The 22,213-nt window shown below is 48.4% G+C and overlaps 1 protein-coding gene across 1 annotated transcript in view; it reads left to right on the top strand.

Annotated features, from left to right (window-relative positions):
* Positions 1-4,743: 4,743 nt before the first annotated feature.
* Positions 4,744-22,213, top strand: part of LOC146869271 (E3 ubiquitin-protein ligase TRIM39-like) — a 185,129-nt gene continuing 167,659 nt past the window's right edge. Inside the window, exons 1-3 of the mRNA XM_085646508.1 lie at positions 4,744-5,200; positions 21,755-21,850; positions 21,981-22,211. Of these exons, the coding sequence (XP_085502634.1) occupies positions 4,781-5,200; positions 21,755-21,850; positions 21,981-22,211 (747 nt within the window). The 5' untranslated portion in view covers positions 4,744-4,780. The remainder of the gene's footprint in view (positions 5,201-21,754; positions 21,851-21,980; positions 22,212-22,213) is intronic.

Genomic DNA, 22,213 nt, shown 5'->3' with positions numbered 1-22,213 from the left:
CGCCCTGCTGCCCGGACTCATCAATCTGGGAAAGATATTAATCCCGGCGCCTTGGTCAGACAAAGGAGCGGAGGAGGCGACGGGGGGATGAAACGACAGACCATGGGCTGTGATCAAAGGAAACATAGGGAATAGGACAACGGGGAGGGCAGCAGCAGCAAAGTGAATCACAACAGGATAGTTACTAAACAAACAGAGGAAAAAGAAAAAAAAGCCCACTTACATGAAACAAGACGCTCGGCCGCGAGACACGCTCTATGGTGGGGAAGGGGGCGGAGCGAGGTGCGCGTGCTTGGGAGAGTGAGAGGAAAGCCAGATGGCGCCTCTGCTCGAGCCTGTGCGCGTAACCGCACGCAGTATGCCACCCAAAAAGCTGTGGTAGGCTTTTTAAAGCCCACTCACTAAATGTCTCGCCAGAGCAACGAATGTGCTTGCTCAGGCGAGACCTAAAAAGTACTCTGTTTTTGACTGGTAACCAATGAAGTTCTTTTAAGGCTGAAAAGATTGAATCCCATCGCTTAATTCCAATTAATAGTATTGTTGCCCAGTATTGTACTCTTTGTAGTCCAGCTGCAGTTTTAGCAGGGAGACCTAGATACAATATATTGCTGTAGTCCAGACGTGATAAAATCAATGCCCGGACTACTACTTTGTGTATATGCCTAGGAAGTACTTGCAAGCAAGCATTCACAATGCAACAGGTCTCGCATTTGCGAGAGTTTAAGCTATTGGCATTGTAAATGACAATGCAATTTATTGATGTGTTTTGCAAACCAACGCATTTAAAAAGGCATTGTAATTTCTAATGCCAATAGCTCAAACTCTTGCAAATGCAAGACCACTTTAAGGGAGGCCGTGCTCCTTTCTTTAGATGCTGCTCGCCATACTCAGGTTACATCGAGCTGTTTCTAAAGAAAGGGGCACAGTCACCATTGAAGTGAAAGCACGGCACGGGGTGCTTTTACAAACAAATAAACATTTGTTTGCCAAGTTCACAAATGTATATATTTTTTTGTAAAGGCGGTCCATGCCTTGCTTTCACTTTAATGGCGGCAGCGACCCTTTGTTTAGACGCGGCTCGCTATAACCGGAATACAGCAAGGAAAGTCTAAAAAAGGGGCGTGGCCACTATTAAATTGAAAGCATGTTATGGAGCGTTTTCACAGACGAAAAAAAAAAGGTTTCGTAGCACGGCCTCTAAAGTTAAAGCGGATCACGCTGACAAATACAATAAATAAAGAAGCGTTGCGGTAACAGCGGACCGCTTTGGCAAATTAAATAAAGAAGCGCGGAGGCTATACTTCAAGCAGACCATGCTGCCAAAGTAAATAAATAAAGCAGCGTGCCGCTATAATTAAAGCAAACCGCAATTACTAATTAAAATATAAAAGAGGGCGGTGTGCTGCCTTGTAGGAAAGTACGTCGTGGGTTGAATAGGAGAAAATCATTAAAGAAAACAGTGCTCATAGACTAGATAAAGCAGACCGTGGAACGCAGGTAAAAAACCTTGTTGAATAATTTGGTAATCAATTCCGGAAACTCCTAGTAGCCCATACAATGCTATACCTCTGGAATAGTGGTGTGGGCGCTCTCATTAATATGACATCCGCATTTCACAGGGAACTGTAAATCATGTCCGTTGTTCACTGTGAAATTTGTTTTTTTCAATACCACTGCATTTTGCGCAGTAAAAGTATACAAGCACATATATGAGTGTGTGCGGGGGTACATAAAAAATATATATAGACTGCAAATATATGTAGTTGTACATTTTTTTATATGTAAAAAAACTTATTAAAATCAAAAGCTCTTGGCTAATGCCAGATATAAAAGTCAATTTGAGGTTCCATATGTGGGCAAGCTCTCCTTTCGTAGTGCGTCATCATAGAATTATTAGCTGGATCATGCGAACCAAATCTCTCAAGCTACTGTCTTAAGATCTCGTTCTTTGATTTTTTTCTCCCCTTCCACTTAAAAGGCCAGTGTCACCTCAGTGCATAAGAGGTGTGCAGCACCAGCGAGCTTTGTTCCAGCGGGAGGAGCACTGTTCCGTAGAGCAAAGGATTCCACAGTAATTCTGTCAGGATGAGCAAATGCTTGGCAGGGCTGATATTTCCCACATCAGGCGATATACAAGTTATGATTGGATTCCCTCCCGAAACTAGGCTTGACTTGTGTATTCCGGATAGACACCAAGTATAAAAGGTTTAACCACTTGACACTTTCTCCGACAGTACTGGAACGCAACAGCTCTGCCAATGTGTCTCAATCCAGATCCGCCTCACCCTCGGCTCCGACAGTACTGGAACGCAACAGCTCTGCCAATGTGTCTCAATCCAGATCCGCCTCACCCTCGGCTCCGACAGTACTGGAACGCAACAGCTCTGCCAATGTGTCTCAATCCAGATCCGCCTCACCCTCGGCTCCGACAGTACTGGAACGCAACAGCTCTGCCAATGTGTCTCAATCCAGATCCGCCTCACCCTCGGCTCCGACAGTACTGGAACGCAACAGCTCTGCCAATGTGTCTCAATCCAGATCCGCCTCACCCTCGGCTCCGACAGTACTGGAACGCAACAGCTCTACCAATGTGTCTCAATCCAGACCCGCCTCACCCTCGGCTCCGACAGTACTGGAACGCAACAGCTCTGCCAATGTGTCTCAATCCAGATCCGCCTCACCCTCGGCTCCAACAGTACTGGAAAGCAACAGCTCTGCTAATGTGTCTCAATGCAGACCCGCCTCACCTGCGGCTCCGACAGTACTGGAACGCAACAGCTCTGCCAATGTGTCTCAATCCAGATCCGCCTCACCCTCTGCTCCGACAGTACTGGAACGCAACAGCTCTGCCAATGTGTCTCAATCCAGATCCGCCTCACCCTCGGCTCCGACAGTACTGGAACGCAACAGCTCTACCAATGTGTCTCAATCCAGATCTGCCTCACCCTCGGCTCCGACAGTACTGGAACGCAACAGCTCTGCCAATGTGTCTCAATCCAGATCCGCCTCACCCTCTGCTCCAACAGTACTGGAACGCAACAGCTCTGCCAATGTGTCTCAATCCAGATCCGCCTCACCCTCGGCTCCGACAGTACTGGAACGCAACAGCTCTGCCAATGTGTCTCAATCCAGATCCGCCTCACCCTCGGCTCCGACAGTACTGGAACGCAACAGCTCTGCCAATGTGTCTCAATCCAGATCCGCCTCACCCTCGGCTCCAACAGTACTGGAAAGCAACAGCTCTGCCAATGTGTCTCAATGCAGACCCGCCTCACCCTCGGCTCCGACAGTACTGGAACGCAACAGCTCTACCAATGTGTCTCAATCCAGACCCGCCTCACCCTCGGCTCCGACAGTACTGGAACGCAACAGCTCTGCCAATGTGTCTCAATCCAGATCCGCCTCACCCTCGGCTCCGACAGTACTGGAACGCAACAGCTCTGCCAATGTGTCTTAATGCAGACCCGCCTCACCCGCGGCTCTGACAGTACTGGAACGCAACAGTCTGCCAATGTGTCTCAATCCAGATCCGCCTCACCCTCGGCTCCAACAGTACTGGAACGCAACAGCTCTGCCAATGTGTCTCAATCCAGATCCGCCTCACCCTCGGCTCCGACAGTACTGGAACGCAACAGCTCTGCCAATGTGTCTCAATCCAGATCCGCCTCACCCTCGGCTCCGACAGTACTGGAACGCAACAGCTCTGCCAATGTGTCTCAATCCAGATCCGCCTCACCCTCGGCTCCAACAGTACTGGAACGCAACAGCTCTGCCAATGTGTCTCAATCCAGATCCGCCTCACCCTCTGCCACAACATGGGACAGACTCAGTTCTGCTAATGTACCTCCTGCTGCGGGACTAGCACACCATCTGTTGTCACAGTACACTGACAGGCACTGCTGGGCCAAAGTACCTTGGTCCAGACCTTACACCCCCTCTTTTACACTAGTGGGGCACAATCAGCTCTTCCAAGGTACTCCAATCCTGACCTGCCACACCGTAAGCTAGTACAGTGTGGGGACATGCTGAGCTCTGGCAATGCACCCCATCCAAAGTTGTGTTGCCCTCGGCTCTCACAAACACACATTCTCTCCCCCCTCGGTTCTGTCCTGGCCCCTGTGGCTCTCCAGCTAATTCATGGTGACACCCACACACAGCTCCCCCAATGCACCTCAGTCATAAGGTACAGCTGTTTCACTACTCACTCACACAGACACATCTCCTAATGTGTGCAGATCTTGACACACCTCCCTCACTCAAGACACATCACAGAAACATGACCACCCAGAAAAGGCAACGCAGTACGAAGGAGTACATATTCCATTAACACTTGCATCACAATAAAACCGCAGATCACCAGTGCACACAATCATATATCTGAGGCATCGCACTATAAGGGCGAGACTCATTGGCTTTGCCAATGCTTGTTTTACACGTTGCACAGCAGCAGAAGCTGATGTACAACATAGCTTAATATTAAAAAATATGCTACGATGCAGGCAACGCTGCCCGCGTCATATCACTTTTGATGTTTCACTTTAAGCACCGCAGCATTTACTGTATTTTGTAAACAGCAGCTCTGTTCGGAGCGCGGGTGGCTCTGTCAGACCAAGCCGAGGCAGGGCCGAGGTTCGCTTCTCCTCGAGGGGGCGGGGCCGAGAGCATCCGTCCGAGCTGGCCAATGGAGCAGCGCTCCGAAGACTGCCGAAGAGCACGGATATGGTCCCAAAGTGATATCAGATGTTACGCAGTTTACCACATCCTCCTCCTCGGCAGGATCATGGCTTCAGCGAACCAGCTCCAGCGCCTTAAGGAGGAGGCTACGTGCGCTATATGTCTGGATTACTTCACAGACCCCGTGTCCGTGGAGTGTGGACATGTCTTCTGTCTGTCCTGTATCTCTGCCTCCTGGAAGGGGCTGCAGACACACTTCCCGTGTCCCCAGTGTAGAGGAACTTTTTCGAATAAAACCCTCCTCCCTAACAAGCAGCTGGCAAACATGGCCGAACAGTTAAAACAGCTTCAGACACAGACCACGGCGACGGCGCCCCAAGAAGCGAAACTCTGCAAAGAGCACGAGGAGAAGCTGAAACTGTTCTGTGAGGAGGACCAGGAGCCCATCTGCGTCATCTGTCGAGAGTCCAAAGACCACAAGACTCACTGGGCGCGGCCCATTCGCGAAGCTGCCCAGGAGTACAAGGTGAGTCTTAGCCCTTGATCCCCACACAAGAGGCGCACGTGTGGCAGGCGCACAACGCCCGTTAGGCTACAAGGGCCTAGCCCGCCTCCCCTCATACCCTCTCCCCTCCCCACCCCCAAGACTATTGTGTCTCAGTCTGGCCTTCTGCAGCTCCCAGGGGGAACCAGCCTTTAGAACGGAAAATGTCAGTGCTTTAAGTGGGCCGGTACTCGCCGGTACTTCATAATTTTCTACTTATGAGTACCGGATCGTTTCCTCGGCTCAGGACAGTACCTGTACTCAGTGGTCGAAGTGGGGGGAAAAAGTAGGTGAACTGTGAGCAGAGAATGGGGGGGGGGGGGGGCGGGAATAACCGGAGGATAGGGTCAGTGGGCAGAGTCAGAGATGTGGCTAGAAAGAGCAAAACATACCAATTTTTTGTATGTTTCGTATTTCACTGACTAGTTACAGCTTATAACCTTATTTAATGCAACCAATAGATACATGTTTATTTGAGGTTTAATATATTAGTTATTCACATTAAAATACATTTACAATGTGGGATATGTTTTCAATCACAGAATGTCCCAAATACGCTTCTAAGTGGAATCATAAGCCATTTGTCTCCGAGCCATGCAGTTTCTTTCATCAGTACTTCTCCTCCACTTTTCAAACCATTTCTGAACATAAAATGTGGGTTTAAATTCTATGACAGGAGACCCCACGTTTTGGGGAGCACTATTGATTACATCATTCTGTGCCCCACGGTCAATGCAAAATTGTAGTCCTACATTTTTTATGTGCTTCATACAACAGGTCATTAACCCAGCATTAGATGCCTCTTGGTTTCCCTTTATTGTATCTAGACACAGCACTCAAAAGTGAATATATACTCCTAAAACAACCCAGACAAGTTGGATTTGCAGATGTTTTAAGCAGTATCAGATGAATGAGATACAACTATTAAATTAGTAGTTTGTGTAATTACTACTCAAGGTAGTTAGCAATGAGAATTGCAAATGTATCAGCCATGGAATTATGAGTGTAGGAAGCTTGCTCTATATATACTATACCAAAGTAAGGTATAGTGTACACAGAGTCCAGTGAATCCCCAAAGGATTACAAAGGTAAAAGTAGATAATACCTTACTCTCTATTTGTGGTAGTGTGGGTGGGCAGTAATGCTTTATCAGAGGGTAGTGGTGAGTATTTATTGTACACGCTCAGGCAAGAAATTATAGCACACACTCAAAGAATCAACTCAGACCAATTGTTTGTATAAAAACACTTCTTTAATTTAATTTAATTTTTAGAACCAAGCAGAATTTAGTAATGGTAGGTACAATTGTAATTTCAGACAGGTTGATAAGAATATGCAAGCTGAATGAATTTGACTTTGTTACAGGTAGGTACAATGCTTAAAAACAGTTGTACTTCCTTTTGGATTACTTTGTGATTACTTTTTAGGTTACTTTTTCTACTCAGTGTGATATGCCTACATATCACACTGGGACATTTCCTAGACAAAGGTAAGTAAAACACTTTTACATTAAAAACACAGTTACTTAGGTTTCCATACAAACACAACTCAACACAACTTTTTCAGAGAAAACCAGTCTATGCAATCCTAGGGAGGAAAATGTGGTTATCGGTTTGCAGGTAAGTTATCGGTCTTGAGGGTTGAGTTTCAGGGGTTAGAACAAGGAATCCCCCAGGGTCAAGGATGAACTCAAAAATCACCCGCAGCGGCACTAGGGCAGCTGGGTGCAGAGTGCTGACGCCCAATGTTAGCCTATGGGGCTAGGGGGGCTTTGGTTGGTGGCTGCTCACGGGCAGGCAACTCGGTCTTGGGAGCCAAGCTCCTAGGGTTAAGGTCTGGGCAAAGGAGATCCCAGGTCAGCACTAGGTCCACAACACAAGCGGTGCTGGTGCGGCCGAGTGCAGATTGCTTAGGAGGGGTCGGGAGCCCAATGCAATCCTATGGAGATTGCCTGTTTTGGATTTCAGCTGCAGGCTCGGACCAAGAAGTCTTCCAGGAGGAACCAACAGCTGGCAGGTAAGTTTGAGGGCTTGGACACGTAGGTGCACCTCAGGTCCTCTTCTTCAGGGTGCAGGGTGGCCGGATGCAGGGGTACCTTTTGAGGTTGGATTTTACCTTACCGGGCCACTCAAGGTTGGGGTCTCCGTACAGAGGCTGCAGGTAATGTCAGGGAGTCCTGGAGGGGTCATCCCACGGAGGACTTGGACTCTGGAGCGCTGGGGGACCTTACTGGGACTAGTGTGCCACTTGGACTCGGGCCGTAGGCGACGACGGGTGGAGTGGTGGCTCCAGGCATCGGGTTTCTTTGTTTTCAGCAGGCTCAGTCTTTCTTTGGAGATTCTTTTGAACAGAGTTGCTGTTCACAGGATATCCTTTGTTGACAGTGGTCAGTCCTCCCAGGGGTTCTGGAACTCGCTGGCTACAGGACAAGACGACTTCTGGTGCAGGACCTCCGGAAACTTCAGATGGGCTGGTAGAGCTGGGGACCAGTCAGTTCTCCTCTGCAGTCTCCTCTGCTGTGCATCTTCTTTCGTTGTTCTTCGTAGGTTGTGAGAATCTCCCTTCTGGGTCCAGGACAGCCCCCAAATCACAGTATTTAGGGAGCGTTTTAGGGGTCTCAGATTAGTAACCAAAAATCTGCTGACCTCAGGGTGACTGCACCCTTGGTGTGCTCACCCCACGTGGGGGAGTGAGCACAATCCATAACCCTGATTGGACAGTGCCTGCCATCTGCAAGATGGCAGGCACTGAAGAGGGGGCTTCACCTCACCTCCCCCCACCTGAGGGGTGGGGATGACAGAGGTGGGCACACCTTCGAGGCTGTCCTATTTTTTCCCGCCTGTCTTCCTGCCGAAAGGGAGGTGAGGCAGGAAGGGGGCCTACTCCTGATAGCAGCAGAGGCTGGGGTGGATTTGCAAAGGCGGTAAGGCCTTTGAAGCTCCCCTGCCACAGATGGCTCTTCCTGATCTGGGGGAGGTGTGAAGGCTCCCACCCCAGGGGTCCAGAAACTTGTCTCGGGTAGCAGGCTGGTGTCTACCAGTCAGGGAACCCACCAGAGGCTGGTTGTTTTTCAGGTGGCATCTCTAAGATGCCGTCTGAGTGTAATCTAGAATAAATCCCACACTGGCATCAGTGTACCTTTCTGCACAAAAACAATCCTGAGAGGCTTTTTTCTCTTTCTATGTGTGCTGCACATATAGAAAGAGGAAAAACAGGGAGAAATAAAGATATTTCTCCTTGTTGTGCCACCCATAGGGAGGCGTAAGATTTTGATGCATTCCCAGGTTTACAAGTCCTTGTAAATACGGGAATGCGTCAAAAACCATGGAAGTTGAGTGGGAATACCCACTGCAACGCCTCCCTTGTGCAGAGTAAGGCAAAGCAGCGATTTGCGCTGTGTTGCATTACTCCATATTTATGAAACCATTCAATGCCATGTAAAGTTTGCTTTGCGTGGCTTCATAAATATGGCTTGGAGATTTGTGCCATGCATTTACCACGTTCCGTGGTGCAAGCATGACGCAGGGCCCTCATAAATATGCCTATTAGTTTGGTGTGCATGCAAATCATGCATTGCTGATCCCTGGTGAGCTGCACTACTACTGCTGGAACAAGGCCAATGGAGGCACCAATGGGTGAGGCGGACTGACCTCAAGGGTCCTGTAACCTCAATGACAACGTCTCTGTTGATCTAGGGTGTGCTGCTTTGTAGGCCTGTCTGCAAGACTGGAGATGAACTTCAGTATGGATTGTGGTGGACAAGACTTAAAGGTTAACCCACACTGGCCACTGGTAGGGTACACCTGCTGGTGCTAAGAGACTACGGCTTCTATGGTCTAGTGGGGTCTTCTAAGGTCCAGTAGCAAAATTTGCTCCCTCAGGATAGTGGTCTTGTGGACTGGTCATGAAGCCTGATGCTGGTTCCCCAATTCCAAATTTGGTAGCTTTGGCCACAGTGCCTCATCCTCTCCCCACTGAACACATTTCTTCCCCACTGAGGGAAACATGCACTGCCTTCAGCTACAAGCCAATTGTGCCCTGTTATAACAGCCTGGATGTGACTCAATTCAAATTATTCACTACCTGGAAAAAATAAGAACATCCTGTAAAAAGCAAACTCTCATAGGCAATGCAAGATTATGTAAAGCATGCAAAATATAAGCAGGAACAACATGGTTACCTTTAACATTCACTGTTCAGAAATCAATGAGTGTACAGGAGAAGCCCTGTATTCATGTCCTCAATGTTTGAGGCAAAAAACACAGGTGTGCCATTGTTGCACTCGTGGACAACAAGGAATGAGTTAAGCATGGCTCAGAAGATAAAGACACTCTTCAGGAACATCTGATCTGACTCACGGAAACCCACAAGGGCTTCTCCACATTCATGTCCGGTAGCTAGCTGCTCAAACATCGACATTATGTATTCAAGTATCCTGTAAAGGATACTTTTTGAACTGTCCAGCTTGGCTAACTCTACTACCCACAACAAACTTGAGAGAGCTCTTGAGAGTAAAAGGCAAACATTATATTTTCATTTGGTAAGTGAAGGATACATCCATCTTTATTTTTTTGGGTGACACTATAGTATGTTAGTGATGCTGAAAAGCGTCGCTAAAAAAAAATCACAAACCTAAGAGGTTCCAAAGGCAAGACACATTGGCTTCACTAATGCTTGTTTAGCTATCTCATTTGCTAAATGGGGCACTTTTAATTTGATGCCAGACAGGGCTGAACTGGGAGCCCAAACCAGTCCCAGCAAAGAGGTCCCAAAGACAAGACCTATTGGCTTTGCCACTGCTTGTTTAGATATCTCATTTGCTAAATGGGGTACTTTGAATTTGGTACCAGACAAGGCCGAACTGGGAAGCCAAAGCAGCCCCGGCACTTTGTCCATCCCCTTTACATGTGTTGCGAGCGAACGCAATAAGCGAGCCTGACCCCTACGAAGGGGGCATGAGAAGAGGGTGTTCTTTTCCCAAGAATATTTAGAACAAATTACATAAATTGTGCATTCTACAACATATGTTATTATATATTCAATTGTATTGGCATGTAGAGCACAGTAAATGATGACGTTACAGTGCACCAAAATATGACAATCTTTTTGGGGCTCTTCGATGTTTCCCTCACAATCACCCTCCAACACTGCCCCTCATCTCTCCATTTTTGGGTGACACTATAGTATGTTAGTGATGCTGAAAAGCGTGCCCAGGCACAGCCAACGTTTTTCCTACTTTGTATGCACGCTGCACAGTGCAGCACACATACAAAGTCGGAAAAGGAAGAAATGAAAGCATTTCTCCTTCTGTACGCCTACTTGAAAAAGGTGCAGTTTTCTCACGCTAAACCCAATCTACTTCATTTAGTAAATTGGGTTTAGTGTGAGAAACCCTGGGTGGGTGCTAGGGAAAACCCATGCTGCACCCTTGATACGCCCCATGGCGCTACGTAAAGCGAAGCAGCGCAATGTGCTGTTTCGCATTACTTTTCCGTTATTTCCAGCACTAAACAAGTTGGGCACTACTAAGTAAATTGAGAAAAAAAGATTTTGTGCTAATTTGCATCACTTTTGAGACACATACACGGTGCAAAATCTTAGTAAATCTCCCCCTTAGTGTGCTGGACAGCCCTGCTGTTTTGTTTACTGGGAGACACTTTTTCAGCCCACAGTAATAAAACCAGCCTCCCACTCCTCCAGCCCGATGCCCATTACACCAGTCCTGCCTTGGTGCCTGGGTCTATTTGTTTTCACAGTCCGACCCTGGATGGGGTCCACAAGGGACTCCGGTGCTCGGGCGTCACAGAACTGAACACCTCTGGCTGCTTTTATGTTATATCCTTAAAAAAGGTAAACAGTATTTTTAAAAATACCGCATCTCTCCCTGAACACACAGAGCAGCGGTACACAATTTATAAAATAAAATGAGGAAATAAGGAAGATATTAAACGTTTTCTACAGCTTTTTTTGTTTGTTAAAAAGCACCAAGGTTTGGGGACAGTTTGCCAAACTCCACGCTGGAGTCTTCTTCCTTTTCTTGTAACGTCGTCTGTATGGGTGAGTCTGAAAATAAACGGCCGTGGAGATCAAGGGCGGGGCGCCAATGCATCCTGATGAGAAAGTGTATTAGTCACAGTAGGGAACAGGCAGGTAGCATCGTCAGTGAATGAGATGTAAATCATTCCAGCTACCGGGCCATCATTGGAAGCCACTTTCTCGCGCTGCTTTATTGTTCCTATAGTGCAAAACGGCTCTTACAGTGTTGCTGGGCAGGCCCCTTCCCACAGAAACAGAGGGGAAGATGGAAGAGGTCCCACCACAACCACTACAGAGGCCTTCCGCATTGTGCACCACACAGGGCTCGTAATATTTTTTCAAGTTCGGACCATTCCTTCCGTCCTGGGACGCATTTTAGAAATAAAGTAGTAGGGGAACGGACTTTGTTAAATTTAAAAAGTAGGGGCACGCCGGGCTTTCCGATCCCGCCCACTTCGACCACTGCCTGTACTCATATGGCACACGGGCAGCTGCAGTGGAATGGGAGCATTCACCAGCGCAGCTTCTGCACGACTGCCACTCGGACCCCTGAGCACCAGTGCAGCTCTACGGGCTCCGGTGGCGCACGCATCTTATGCCACTCTCCCCTGTCAGATGCCCCCGCCCCCCAGTGCAGCTCTATGGGCTCCGGTGGCGCACGCATCTTATGCCACTCTCTCCCCTGTCAGATGCCCCCGCCCTCCAGTGCAGCTCTACGGGCTCCGGTGGCGCATGCATCTTATGCCACTCTCCCCTGTCAGATGCCCCCGCCCTCCAGTGCAGCTCTACGGGCTCCGGTGGCGCACGCATCTTATGCCACTCTCCCCTGTCAGATGCCCCCGCCGTCCAGTGCAGCTCTACGGGCTCCGGTGGCGCATGCATCTTATGCCACTCTCCCCTTTCAGATGCCCCCGCCCTCCAGTGCAGCTCTACGGGCTCCGGTGGCGCACGCATCTTATGCCACTCTCCCCTGTCAGATGCCCCTGCCCTCCAGTGCAGCTCTACGGGCACCGGTGGCGCACGCATCTTATGCCACTCTCTCCCCTGTCAGATGCCCCCGCCCTCCAGTGCAGCTCTACGGGCTCCGGTGGCGCACGCATCTTATGCCACTCTCTCCTGTCAAATGCCCCCGCCCTCCAGTGCAGCTCTACGGACTCCGGTGGCGCACGCATCTTATGCCACTCTCTCCCCTGTCAGATGCCCCCGCCCTCCAGTGCAGCTCTACGGGCTCCGGTGGGGCACGCATACTATGCCACTCTCACCTGTCAAATGCCCCCGTCCTACAGTGCAGCTCTACGGACTCCAGTGGCGCACGTATCTTATGCTACTCTCCCCTGTCAGATGCCCCCGCCCTCCAGTGCAGCTCTACGGGCTCCAGTGGCGCACGCATCTTATGCCACTCTCTCCTTTCAAATGCCCCCGCCCTGCAGTGCAGCTCTACGGGCTCCGGTGGCGCACGCATCTTATGCCACTCTCACCCCTGTCAGATGCCCCCGCCCTCCAGTGCAGCTCTACGGGCTCCGGTGGCGCATGCATCTTATGCCACTCTCCCCTGTCAAATGCCCCCACCCTCCAGTGCAGCTCTACGGACTCCGGTGGTGCATGCATCTTATGCCACTCTCCCCTGTCAGATGCCCCTGCCCTCCAGTGCAGCTCTATGGGCTCCAGTGGCGCACGCATCTTATGCCACTCTCTCCCCTGTCATATGCCCCCGCCCTCCAGTGCAGCTCTACGGGCTCCGGTGGCGCACGCATCTTATGCCACTCTCTCCACTGTCAGATGCCCCCGCCCTCCAGTGCAGCTCTACGGGCTCCGGTGGCGCACGCATCTTATGCCACTCTCTCCCGTGTCAGATGCCCCCGCCCTCCAGTGCAGCTCTACGGGCTCCGGTGGCGCACGCATCTTATGCCACTCTCTCCTGTCAAATGTCCCTGCCCTCCAGTGCAGCTCTACGGACTCCGGTGGCGCACGCATCTTATGCCACTCTCCCCTGTCAGATGCCCCCGCCCTCCAGTGCAGCTCTACGGGCTCCGGTGGCGCACACATCTTATGCCACTCTCTCCTGTCAAATGCCCCCGCCCTCCAGTGCAGCTCTACGGGCTCCGGTGGCGCACGCATCTTATGCCACTCTCTCCCCTGTCAGATGCCCCCTGCCCATTGCATTTCCTGCAGCCAGTAAAGAGACGTTGCTGCTCAAGAAAACGCAATAGGCGCGTACCCATTATCACTTCGACAGTGTAGCTGCGTGTTGCATTTTCTACCCACACAGGCCCAACTAACGCGTCACTCCGAGTCGCATAGTAGAGCCTGAATTGTTGTAGCACCACGCTTGACTCCCAGGCCTTCCTTGGCCTCTTTAATGAGCTGAGTAACTCTTACCATCTCCTCATGGACATGGGTGGGGTGGTATTTTGGAATTGGTGCCGCAGCTGGCACAGTTCCGGCACTCGTCTACATCATGAAGTCCTTCCCATTTCCTGAGCCTCCTGTGAGCACCGCATAACCCTTCTCGTACTTTATTTAATTTTGCTACAGCTGGTCAGCGTGCTGATGGCGCTCGTGTAACCTGTAGAGGAAGGGGGGGCTGTGGGTGAGCGAGGTGGACCCACCTCTGGCTAGGGGCCCAGGCCACTGCACTGATCTGTTCTCTCAATGCTCCTTTCTTTAAGGTTATGGAGTCTGGGGCTGCGTGACACTCGTGCAGTTACTTAAAAGTCAAATAAAGCTTTATTCGATAGCTATATCAGACAATCATAAAAGCTCACAAGAAAACATTAAAAAGAACAGATCTGTAAATATGTTGGTTAATAATGTCCTACAGATGTACACATAGACTCTGGTATAATACATGATTAAAAAGTAAATCAGAAACGGTAAACGTATCGAGCAGTACATAGTTTACAAAAATAACCTACACATGTACGCATCGTCAATAATATAATACAAAGTTAAAAAGACAGTATTTAATTAAGACGATATTAAATTGATAATCTTTATCTGATTAGAATCGATCAATTAAGCATGCTTTTCCTTTGACTCAGAACCTCCTTCAGAAAAATTACAGTTTTAAAAACACCGTGCTCATTATCTAAATGTTTTAGTGCAAGAAGAGCAGGTCAACTTTGGTGGAGCCCGAGCGTTTTTAAAAGTGGTACTAAAACACACACACAGCCCCACACACAACCCCATATACAACCACACCCACAACCACACACACAACCACACGCTCAACCACACAACCACACCCAAAACCACACACACAACCACACACACACAACCACACACACACACAACCACACACAACCACACCCACAGCCACAACCACACACAACCAGACCCAACCACACACACAAACACATACAACCACACAACCACACACACAACCACTACCACACACACACACGACCACACAAACAACCACACACACAACCATTCACACAACCACACCTAACCACACCCACAACCACACACACACACACACAACCACACACACACAACCACACACACACAACCACAACCACAACCACACACACAACCACAACCACACACAACCACACACACAACCACAACCACAACCACACACACAACCACAACCACACACAACCACACACACAACCACACACAACCACACACACACAACCACACACACACAACCACAACCACAACCACACACACAACCACACACACACAACCACAACCACAACCACACACACAACCACAACCACACACAACCACACACACAACCACACACAACCACACACACACAACCACACACACACAACCACACACACAACCACACACACAACCACACACATGCAACCACAACCACACACACAACCACACACACAACCACACACACACAACCACACACACAACCACACACACAACCACACACACAACCAGACACACACACAACCACACACAACCACACAACCACACCCAAAACCACACACAACCACAACCACACACACACAACCACAACCACACACACAACCACAACCACACACACAACCACACACACAACCACACACACAACCACACACACACAAAACCACACACACCGCCACACACACATAACCACACACACCGCCACACACACATAACCACACACACAACCACACCCACACAACCACACCCACAACCACAGCCAACCACACACCCACACACACACCCACAACCGCAACCACACCCACAACCACACCCACACACACAACCATACCCACACAACCACACACACACACACAACCACACACACACACAACCACACACACAACCACACACACACACACAACCACACACAACGACACACACAACCACACACACAACCACACCAAGCATTGGCATTGCCAATAGGTCTCGCCTTTGGGACCTTATAAGTGTTTGGCCACGCAAAAGTTGATGTGGTTGCACCAAGGATATTGTGCTGCATAACTAAATACTTAGAAGGTCCCAAAAGCGAGACCTATTGGCTATGCCAATGCTTGTTAAAGATAGGGACTATATGTGAGAAGGTGGCCTGATATATGCTGTCCACTAGTTCTTGTGGGCACCTTGTATCAGTCCAAACAACCCCTTATGGTGAATAGGTTAAAGACAACCTTTATTGAAAGCTATCCTAGTGGTAGCTATGGAGAGCAGCCTTCAGGCTAAGTCTTGAAGGAATGTAAAGCAGCATGTTTTACCAGTCTATAATCTCTTGAATGATCAAATGAAAGGACAACCACACCATGTATATATTTAAAATATATGTTTTTAAGATAAAGCACGCCCCTCTAGTCTCTTTATGAAACTGGAGTTCGAAGTACTTAATTTACAAGTTAGCAATCAACAGTAATAGCACAAATACACGTTTGGGCCCCAGGGGCGTACCAAACCATATACCAATAAAGTGGTTTAAGAATCACGACTGAACTAGACACAAGGCCTAGAGCCTGTAGAATCGCTGGAACCACCCAAGATAGTGACACAGGGGACCCACGGGGGCCGTGTGCAGTGTGTAAACACAACCGCGGGTACCCGTTAGCTTCTATGGGCAATGTCGCGGTTGGAAATTTAAAGATAAGGGACACTTAGAATTGAGTCCGGACCAAACCCTTTTGGACTTAAGAAGTTCTAGGGCTAGCACCCACGAGAGCACCGGAGTACTCGAGTTACCTCACCCAGGGAAGCTGGGTGCATAGGTGTCTTTTGGTGTCGGGTCACGTCGTTGATTACAATGGAAGCTGGTGAAGAACTGCTGCTGCCGTGGAGAGGAGAAGTGTCCGAAGAGATCCAAGCCTGGAGCTAGGATGGAAGGAACCTGAAAGCAGAGGGGACAGAGTCTGGGTCACTTGCCAGTGACCGAGGGCAGGATGGACCAATGCCCACAGATGTCGGGTGCTTCAGGTGAGTTGACGGGTGTCTTGACTCGTCAGCCACGAGGTCCAGGAGGCATCGTCGAAGTCCATGAGCCGGATTCGAGCTGTCCCACGAAGTCTGTCGAGTGCTGCGGTGGCGGCGACCAGATTGGACCCAACAAGCCTTGGCAATGGCAAGTCTTGTGGAAAGAGAAGAAGGACGTCGGTGCAGACCAGCAAGGTCTGAGGGACTCACCCAGCAAGGGTAAGTCAGGGCACATCTGGAGCAACCAGGGAAGCCCAAGCAGAATAGGAGTTGTCTTCGTGGGGACCTACTAGCCAACGGGCTAGCGATCGTGAAGGAGCCTCGAGCAGTCGCACTGGAACCCAGCCCACGGGTCACTCATGGAGTGGAGGCCGGAGATCTTCGGTGCAGTCAGTGCTCAAGGCTGGGGCTACTCGGAGCCCAAAGCAGAACTTCAAGGATAAACAGGAAGTCGATGTACCAGCAATAGTATGCGGTACCCAGGGGTCACGGTTTCTCGTCACCCACGATAGCCACGGGCCTCAGCTTTGCTGTGGACTCAGGGTAGCCTCAGGGAAGTCAGGAAATCCACCTCTAGTGATGCAGAGACTTCGGCATCTAACGGGAGCTTTGGAATTGCAGACCGGACAGTTGCTTCTTTGGTGCCAGTCACTCCTTGACCCCAAAGGAGATTTCTTCAGTCTTCCAGTCAGGATAGAACGTCAAAAGTCCAGGATATATATTGCAGATTTTCATCCAGGGTAATCTAAAGTCGCAAGGACTGGGTTCCCATACTTATACTAAGTTTTGGGGTTGGACATACTCTAGGGACCCACCTATGGGAGGGTTTGGAAAGAGGTGTGGTTACACCCATTTCTTTTGTCCAGTTTTGCACCAGAGCAGGGGCAGGTAGCCCCTGCAACCGGTTTGAACTGGACTATGCACAGGGACACCAAGTGTGCCCCCAGTGCAGGACTTCAAAGCACCAGAGAGTGCTCCCGCCCATCCCCAATACACATCTGCCTGTCTGGGGAGGTGGTTACACCTCCCTGGGACAGGAAACCTATAGTCCAAGTGTCCCCTGCCGGCGTCTTGGTCAGCAGCAGAAGGCCAGACCCGTGTCTGTGGCAGAGGCATCCAATATAACCACCAATACTATCAGCAATTCCGCCACCACCAATACCAATACCACCACAACCAATACCACTACCAACACCATCACCACCAATACCACCACCACCAATAACACCACCAGCTCCACCATTCCCAACACCACCACCAATAACACCACCAAACGACCACCACTATCACTACAACTACCACCAATACCACCACCACCACCAATACCATCAATACCGCCAGCTCCACCACCACCACTACCACTAATACCACCACCATCAACACCAGCAATACCACCACCAATACCTCTACCGCAACCACCTTTACCACCACCACCAATACCACCCCAGCATCCAATACGGCCACCACCAATACCTCTACCACAAAAACCATCACCAATACCACCACCACCAATACCGCCACCACCATTACCACCACCAATAACAACATCACTAATCCAAAACCAGCACCACTAGTACCACTGCCAATACCAATGCCACCACCAATACCACCACCACCACCACTATCACCACCACCAATACCACCAGCACCAGTACCAATACCAATACCCCATCAATACCAATACAACCACCAATACTATCACCAATAACACCACCAATACCTCCACAACGAATATCCCACCAGCAATACCACCACCACCAATTCCGCCACCACCAATACCACCACGACCACCAATACCACCAAAACCAATACCACTACCAACACCATCACCACCAATACCACCACCACCAATAATACCACCACCTCCACCACTACCAACACCACCACCAATACGACCACCACTATCACTACCACTACAACTACCACCAATACCACCATCACCAATACCATCAATACCGCCAGCACCACACATACCACCACCATCAACACCAACAATACCACCACCAATACCACTACAACCACCACCAATGCCAACACCACCAATACCACCCCCACGTCCAATACCACCACTACCACCACCACCCCACTGATACCTATACCACAAATACTACCACAAATACTACCACCACCAATACCACCACCAGTGCCACAACCAGAACCAATACCACCACCTGTACCAATACCACCACCTGTACTACCACTTTCAATACCAATACCACTAATATCACCTACAACAATACCACCAACAATACCACCACCACCATCAATAACACCACCTCCACCACCACAAATACCACCACCATCAAAACCACCAATACCACTACCATCACCACCATTACCACCACCAATGCCACCCCAACATCCAATACCACCACCAATACCACCACCACCACCAATACCAACACCACCAATACCAACACCAATACCACCAATACCACTACCACCAGTACCACCACCAATTGCACACGCAATCGCAATTAATTGCAAAATCTTCGCAAATTAGCTGTGACTACACATATCCTTATTTTTACCCCTTAAATATCGCCATAACTACTGAAAAGATTTACACCGGATAACTGAAAGCACGACCTGCTTAAACAAATCTACCTTCCTGACAAATTTCATGTAATTTCATCCTGCAGTTCAGGTAGCCGGTTTGTTGAAAGGCCCTATGGGAATCAACATGGAAATCATACTTTTTTAACTCCCTTTTTCTAGCCCCCACTTGACGGATCAGCCTGAAACTTTCCATACTCAACAAGACTCACTATGACACTTTTTTTAAAATTTCGTGAAGGTTCATCACCAACGCCAAAGATAGATAGATAGATAGATAGATAGATAGATTGATCACCTACTGACGGTTGTCAGTAGGTAGTTATAGTTAGGACCTAGTTTCCAAAGGAAAAGCATTTATTTTGCTAACAACGTTAGCACCATTTGACGAATCTTCACAAAAGTGTTTTAAAACTAGCTTGCCACTCACTGCAGCTGGTGTCTTGAAAGTTTGAGAGTGATGCGTCAGGCGGGACCAAGAAAAAGGGGGGACCCAAAACACATTCCCCTTGTTAATTTCCGTAGGAACTTTAGACATAAACCCCCCCCCCCCCTGGGGCCAGGTACCAGGGGCATTTAAAAAATAAAGGAGGGCCCGTGCGCACCCCCTTCCAGGGGCTTATTAATACCTTGTGGACAAACACCTCCCCTGGGTTTATTTATAGTTAAATGGTTGGGGGTCTTTCGGACCCCCTGTGGACCACCCCCTCCCCAGAGCCACATTCCAAAAATGAACCGGGGGGGCTCATGGACCCCGTGCCCCGGAGACCTCCACTTACCTGGAGATTATGCCTTGCTATGGGGGGACACTCAGATCCCCTAGTGGGCCCAGGGGAACACTACCTCCCGGGGGCCATAATGAATTTGTAATGGGGGCCTCGGGGATCCCCCCAGACACCTGGGACCTCTCCCACCTCACTGGGGCCTACTTATTTTTTTAAAAATGGGACAGGGGTCGCGTGGCCCCTCTTCCGGGCCGTTCTCACCCCTGCGGTCACAAATATTACTAACTTTTTTCTCTTAAATATCTGAACATCTACTTAACGGATTTACCCCCAAATAACTGAAAGCGTGATCTGCATAGCCTAATCCACATTTCTGACAAATATGGTTTAATTCCGTCTAGTGGTTCGGGTTGCAAGTTCGACTAACAAGTCTATGGGAATTAACATGGAAACCGCATCTTGGTATAACCCCCCTTTTTCTTGGTCGCTGCCTGACGGATCACCACAAAACTTTCCATGCACAACAAGAATCACAACACACTTTTTTGGGGAAAATTAGGCGGAGATTCGTCAAACGGCACCAAAGATATAGGCAAGTCAAAAGATACTTTTTCTATGGAAAGATGGTCCTATATATATCAACACGTGGAGTTGTCTGTTGCTAACAAACCATGTGGGCAAAGTATAATTAGAAAGAGGAAAAAACATTGAGAAAAGCAATCTGAATTTCCATTGTAGGAATAAATGTATTTATCAGACAGAAAATCAATCTGAATTTCTATTATAGGAATACATTTATTTATCAGACAAAATATCAAGAGTATTTCAGTCTTCAAACCCATGACAATAATAGCAGTCTTTAAAAATTTTGTGAAATGTTGTTTATATGTAAAAGTGGCCATGGGTACACTTCCACATCTGTATCTTTAATGCATAGTTTCAACAATGTGTCAATTTTACTACAAATTATCATACAGGAGATATTTTTAAAACTCTACATATTTATCATATTTCATTGGTTGGAATTATTAAACAAGTTACTGTCTTTATCTTTTATCTCATTTGTTGGGCTGAACCTTTACTCAATGAAGAGTGGCCTGGCCAAAAATCAGCAAACCTAAGGAAGCAAACTCGAATGCACATATGTTTCCAAGATAAATGAGCAGCATTACTTATTGCTAGAAATTCCAAAGCTGGGTCACTATGCAGTTCTAATGCCTCACCTGGGCTCATTATACAAGAACTCTTACAAGCAGAAACATTTATCTGTAACATTTAGAATTTTTTAAATTATTTTCATGAGTAAAGATGTGGGGGAATGGGTGTGTGGCGGATGTGCGCCCTAACGTTTTTGCAAATGTCTGCTTAAGTCCTTATGATATGCCCTTCAGCTGTTGGTAGATCTGTGATGAAATATGAGGAACCTAAATATCGGATAAGGGGAGACTTAGAGAGAAGGCATGAGCTGGGTGAGGAGCAGAATGGCCTTCTTTGCCTCATGTGCTGAGAGGTATGCTATACATAGACAGAGCCATCTTGTCTTTGAAGTTTCCACAAAGAGAAACTGGCTAAATGTACATTAGTCTGTTGAATCGCATAGTGGCCTGTTGCATGGTTAATATGACACTGATCAATTGGTTGCTGTGTCCCTAATGACCGTGGATTGCACTTGACTGCCCTTTGGCAAGGTTTGTGCTATAGAAATACCATATACATACATATTTCATGACCCACATTAGAACGGCCAAAGATTGTGCTCATAATCTTAGTAATTGTCCCATTAGGGATACCTAATAATGTTATTTGGTTTGGAAAACGAAGTTTATTTTATTTTCAGGGCAAGCTTAACAATTGTCTGGCCACATTGCATAACAGTCTGGAGGACATTGATGTGCTTCACTGCAAAGAACAAAAAAGGGTGACAGAGCTAGAGGTAAGAGAATAGCATGTATGTAATATTTTAGGGAGTCCACTTTCTGCTTTGCAAACAATTTATGTTTGTAAATTGGTAGGATACTATGTAAATGTATTTATATTTGATAGTTTAATTCCTTTTCTTTAAGGAAGCAGTCAAGGACCAGGAGTTAAAAATCCTGATTACATTTGAAGAGAAGAAAATGTGTCTGGAGCAGAAGAAACAACAAGAGCTTAGCAGCATGAAAACAAAGCACGAAGAAAGTCTTAATACGGTCTATAGAAACATCAGTGAGCTGGAAAATCAGAAACCTGCACTGATGGACCTGATCAGCAACATAGAGGAGAAGTGTCAGCAGCAGGATGTGGAGCTACTGAAGGT

Source organism: Triturus cristatus, chromosome 1_1 (genome assembly GCF_964204655.1).
Source record: "Triturus cristatus chromosome 1_1, aTriCri1.1, whole genome shotgun sequence".
NCBI classification, from domain to species: domain Eukaryota; kingdom Metazoa; phylum Chordata; class Amphibia; order Caudata; family Salamandridae; genus Triturus; species Triturus cristatus.
The sequence above is the reverse complement of the archived record's forward strand: the minus strand, read 5'-3'. Positions and strand labels throughout refer to the sequence as shown.